The sequence below is a fragment of the Otolemur garnettii genome, unplaced genomic scaffold (assembly GCF_000181295.1).
Source record: "Otolemur garnettii isolate 467f Iridium unplaced genomic scaffold, OtoGar3 scaffold00014, whole genome shotgun sequence".
In the NCBI taxonomy this organism is placed as follows: Eukaryota; Metazoa; Chordata; class Mammalia; order Primates; family Galagidae; genus Otolemur; species Otolemur garnettii.
Genome location: NW_003852409.1, coordinates 27,777,848 through 27,783,576, shown reverse-complemented (window position 1 = coordinate 27,783,576; position 5,729 = coordinate 27,777,848). Strand labels below are relative to the sequence as shown.

Sequence of the window (5,729 nt, the reverse complement as noted above, 5' to 3'; positions counted from 1 at the left end):
GCCATCATTGTTGTTTGGCGGACTCGGGCTGGATTCAAACCCAGCACGTTACGTGTACGTGGCTGGCACCTTAGCCACTTGAGCCACAGGCGCCAAGTCAAGCCAACCTGATTTTCATAGACTGGACATGGACCGCGTGTACCTATCATGTTGACATCTCCATATGTTGACCAGTTTGTTGCAGTCCCTTGCATGGTCTACTTACAGAGGTTCTACTGTATTTTTTATGAAATTCATCTCACTTTTTTAAACTTTTTTATACATTTACAGTGAAAGGGGGGAAGGTACATTGGGAGAACTAAAAGGATAGCTACCTGGCAAGATCTCAGAGAGAATGCGGAAATGGTGTTAGATGAGGCTGGAGAGGTATGCAGGGACCAGTTTGTGTAAATAGTGGATGTGAAATTGCACATATGTTCATTAGTGGGTATTTAACAAAAATAGCTGAATAGTTACCCTGTGCTCAGTATTTGAGTGCTTTACATGTGGGGACTCATCAAGTACTCACATCTATCCTTCTGTTAAATTTTGTTTTCCTATTTTACAGATGATGGAAATGAGCATGTGAAATCTGAGAGGCTAAGTGATTTGTCTAAGATGACACAGATAAAATAAACCACAGAACCATGATTAAGCTAATGTCTGTGTGAATCAGACTCAAACTTCACACAGTCTGCATTCTAGGACTGTAATTGTGAGGCTTAGACTTGGTGAGGGAGTGGGTTGAGGGGGGTCAATCATGGAAAGGGGCAGGCTTAGTGTCAGGAAGCATGACTTAGTAGCTAGCTATTCCAGCAGTCCTTTGAGGTGTAGGAGCCTGAGGTTGATTAGCTAGCCCGGAGAAGGGGATTACAGGTTGATAAGGTGCACAAAAAGACTAAGTGGAACTTGGCAACTGATGCTTTTTTTCTCCTTAGATTTTCTAACACGATAGCTTGTATAAGATGTATATGTCAAACTCACTCTTCCTACTATGCTTTCTGCCTTGTGTGATGTTCCCCAGGCGTCTGAGCCAAGACTTGGGAATTCTGTTTACCTCCTCTTTCCTTCACCTAGCCTCCTGGTCTTGCTGGACTTGTCTGTTACCTCTTTGCACATGCTGCCCTTTACCCAGAATTCCTGCTCCTCTCCTACCCTCTTCCACTTATACCTTCTCATTCAAGAGGCCTGCTGTGATTCTCACAGACAGTTAATTCCTCCTGCCTCTGACATTTCATACCACTTTGTGTGTTCCTTTACTACAGCTTGGTTCTATTTTATAATTAGTCGTGTGTATATCTGCCTCCACCACCAGCCTCCAGGCTTGTGCATCAGGAACTGTGTTTGATTTTATCCCCAGAAAACAACAGATAGAGTTTAGGCTTGATAAAAGTTTGTTAACTTGTGGGGTTGTGAATCCAGTCTTCCGATGTACCATCACTGACAACCTCCGTTGTCACACCTGAGAGAATTCAGAATGGCAACCCAGGCCCAGGTTGCTGCATCTTATGCTGAGGATACTGGCCAGGTACAAGCTGAACATAAAAGTCTCTTGCATAAGATGAGGGAATTTGAGGGGGAAGAGTATTGTGAAGAGGTACAATTCTTCAGGTTGAGCTTTTGATTCCATACAACCATTTCTAGGGAGGAGAATTGGCATCTTCCATGGATGCAGGGACCATGAGGGGACTAAGGACTTATGTATTCAAAGCTTCTTGGATTCTCTACTTTGACATTGACCAGGATTTGGAGATTAGTAGTAGTGAAAGGAACAAAGTTAATACCAACCTGTCACCACTGCTACTCCTGTCATTGCTAAAGAGATAGACTGAAACAGTGAGCAACTGTTGTTTTGGGGCCAGGTGTGCTGTGAGCTAAGTTGAACGTCATCATTTCAGAAGATCTCTCTTAGCCTAACAGCAGCTACATTGGCATTGTTACTGCTTCCAGGAGCATTGTTCTGTAGGTCATTTCAGGGCTGGCAGGGAGCATCTTGGGTAGGAGTAGCTCCGCTACCTGCACCAGATAGGTAATAGCTTTGTTCCTTTTCAGACTGTCAGTTGTTTAAGTTGGCAGAAATGTTTGCCTCTTGCTGCACTAGGTCTGAATTGCATCTCTGAGTGTCACTGGGTGCTAATCTTGCGTCTTCTGTGTCCTATTTTCAAGGGCAATTTCCTTCCCATATGCTGTTCCAAGAGGCAGTTGAAAACAGAATTTCATGGAAATGTCATGTTCCAAGAGGAGGAGGTCAGGAAGGAAGAGAGGGGTTGCAGTACCATGTGATCTCTGTCTTCACCTGCAGGTCACTGCGGAAACTCAAGAGAAGGAAAAAGTGATCACGCATTTGCAAGAGAAGGTTGCATCCTTGGAGAAGAGACTTGAACAGAACTTATCAGGAGAAGAGCATGTTCAAGAACTCTTGAAAGAGGTAATTTGCTGTCTTGTGATTTCATGAATCCCAGAGTTTCAGAGTGGAGAATACACAGACAGCTCAGTAAGCAGAGAGCCCTCTCCAGCTTTGCACTGTCCTGTTTACTCCGGGAATGGCCTCATGTTCCCTGTGTGTGACGTGTTCTTCTCAGGACAGGGAGAGCTCTGTTCAGAGAAATGTGAAAAGCTAGCATCCCCACCACAGTCAGCTGCACCGAATGAGCTCTGCCATTTGGGCTGTCTTGTCTTACCAGTCTGCACTCTTCCCCTTGGGCTCTCTCCCTTGGCCAGGTAAAGAGCTACCATGTGCCCTTTGACATGACCAAGATTTATGTTGGTCAGTATTCCTTCATTAGCTGAGTGGATAGGCCTCTTGCCCAGTGGGGTAGGTCGACTTTCTCATCAGATTTAAGCTCATTGTTTGACCACATTCTGCTCCTCCTTCTCTTTGTATCCCAGTGATTGGCCTCACCATGACAGATAAAGCTGAGGCTTCAGCACTCATTCTAGATTATAATTAGCAGCAGTATTGTTAGAGAAAAGGTATCACTCTGTTGCCCAGGCTGGAGTGCAGTAACTCAGTGCAGGCTTAAATTGGGCTCAAGTGACCCTCCTGCCTTATTCTCCCAAGTAGATGAGACTGCAGCCACATGCCCACCAAACTTAGCTAATTTTTTAGCGTTTTTGTAGAGGTCATGCTGTGTTGCTCAGGCTGGTCTCAAACTCCTGGCTTCAAGCATTCCTCCTTCCTCAGCTTCCCAAAGTGCTGGAATTACAGGTGTGAGCCACCACATCTGCCATCATCCTAGATTAGACGTTTACTTTCTGGTTTTAGTCACTTTCAACTATCTATCTCCATTGCCACTTTTGCAGCCACTAGTCGGTTAGAAGGCTCCACACTGGCTTACTCAGCATCAATCTCTCCTCCTTTGCCCTCTGAGACAGACTGACACGCTCACTGCCAAACTGATCTCCTAATCAGCATTTATGATGATATCAATCAATTAAATGTCTTCTTCAGGTCCCTTAAACCAGTGGTTCTCAATTTTCCTAATGCCATGGCCCTTTAATACAGTCCCTGTGGGTCACGACCCACAAGTTGAGAACTGCTGCCTTACACAGTCTGCAGTGAGTACAGTGTGACTTCTTTTTTCTTTCTTTTGTTTTTTTTTTTTTTTACTTCTTCCTCCTGTAGTGTTCTCTTGCCCTCCATGTAGCTGGAATCACAAGGTCCGGCTGCTTTTTGTTGTTGTTATTGTAGAGACGGGGTCTTACTCTGACTCACTCTGCCTCATGCTGGTCTTCAGCTGGTCTCGAACTTGGCTGAGCTCAGGTGATCCATCCGCCTCAGCCTCCCACAGCGCTGGGACACCATGCCCAGCCTACAATGTGACTTCTGAATCAGACTGCTGATGTTTGTATCCTGCCTCCTCTTACTAGCTTGTGACATAGAGCAAATAACTTAATCTCTTTGTATTTCTTTCTTTCTCTGTAAAATTGTTTTTATTATAGTACCAAACTCAGAATTGTTGTTAGGATTAAATAAGTTACAATATGTGAAGTGCTTAGTATAATGATTGGAACATAGTAGGGTCTAGGGTCTTGATATATGTCAGCTATTAATATTGTAATCTTTTTTTTTTTTTGAGACAAAGTCTCACTATGTCACCCTTGATAGAGTGCCATAGCGTCACAGCTCACAGCAACCTCAAACTCTTGGGCTTAAGCGATTCTCTTGCCTCAGCCTCCTAAGTAGCTGCCTGCCACAATGCCCAGCTATTTTTTTGTTGCAGTTGTCATTGTTGGTTAGCTGGCCCCGGTCGGGCTCAAACCCACCAGCCTCGGTGCATGTGGCTTGTGCTGTAATTGTCATTATTATAAAGTTTAGTGTATACATGAGTTACTTGGGGAGTTTGTTTAAATAATATCTCTTGCCCTACCTCCAGAAATTCTGATTTCAGTAGGTCTATGATAAGTCCTTGTATTTAACAAGCACCCCAGGTAATCTATTGCCAGGGTTCAGAAGACCCCACTTTTAAAAACGTTGCCTACAGAAAAAAAGTTCAGACTCCTTTTTTGCAGCATCAAAAAGCACTTCATGGACTGGGCACAGTGGCTCACATGTCTAATCCCAGCACTTTGGGAAGCCAAGGAGGGAAGGTCTCGTGAGGGCAGGAATTAAAGACCAACCTGGACAACATGGCAAGACCCTATCTATTAAAAAAAGAATAGCCAGGCATGGTGGCACACTCCTGTAGTCCTAACTACTCTAGGGGCTGAAGCAGGAGGATTACTTAAGCCTCAGAGTTGGAGGTTGCAGTGAGCTTTGACTGCCCCTTGGGCAACAGAGCAAGACCCTGTCTCAAAAAAGAAAAAAAAAAAACGCCTCTCATGATATGGCCCTTTTGCCTAACTTTCTAGTCTCATTTCATGACATAAACCCATCACTTTGGCTTCTGAGGAGCTGTAGTTCCCTGAATAGAGCAGGGTGTACATCTCCACTGGTCATCCTCTGCCTGGGAGTCTTCCCCTAACCCTGGCCCCATGAATTATAAAGGGAGTATTTCCTGCTTTGCGCCCCCTATTTGGGGGCAGTTATACACTGTGTTATATAAATTTGTTTTTGTCTTTTGTTACAGCCTCAAAGTTAAAAGACTATGTCAAATTTATCTGTATATATTTTATGATATTTGAGTTAATCTCAATTAGTTGGGTAACATTTTATTTTTATTTTATTTATTTATTTTGAGACAAGAGTCTTCTTTTGTCACATTTGGTAGAATGCCATGGCGTCATAGTTCACAGCAACCTCAAACTCTTGGTCTTAAGCAATCCTCTTGCCTAAGCTTCCCTGGTAGCTGGGACTACAGTTGGCCACCGCAAAGCCCAGCTGTTTTAGAGGTGCGGTCTTGCTCTTGCTCAGCCTGATCTTGAACTCCTAACCTCAGGCAATCAACTCACCTTGACCTCCCAGAAGCCTGAGATTACAGGCATGAGCCACCATACCTGGCCTAGTTGAGTATTTTAAATGTATTTGTGTTCCTTATTCCTACCAGAAATCAGGCTTGACGCCTGTAGCACAGTGGTTACGATGCCAACCACATACACTGAAGTTGGCAGGTTCAAACCTGGCCTGGGCCAGCTAACCAATAATTACAAAAAAATAGCCAGGAATTGTGTCCGGCACCTGTAGTCCCAGCTACTTGGGAGGCTGAGGCAAGAGAATCACTTAAGCCCAAGAGTTTGAGGTTGCTGTGAACTGTGATGCAACGGCACTCTATCAGAAGCAACATAGTGAGACTCAGTCTCAAAAAAAAAAA

The 5,729-nt window shown here is 44.2% G+C and overlaps 1 protein-coding gene across 1 annotated transcript in view; it reads left to right on the top strand.

The window, feature by feature from the left end:
• The window catches only part of GOLGA1 (golgin A1), a 78,468-nt gene that overhangs the window by 24,844 nt on the left and 47,895 nt on the right, over positions 1–5,729 (top strand). Inside the window, exon 11 of the mRNA XM_012802337.2 lies at positions 2,282–2,407. Within this exon, the coding sequence (XP_012657791.1) occupies positions 2,282–2,407 (126 nt within the window). The remainder of the gene's footprint in view (positions 1–2,281; positions 2,408–5,729) is intronic.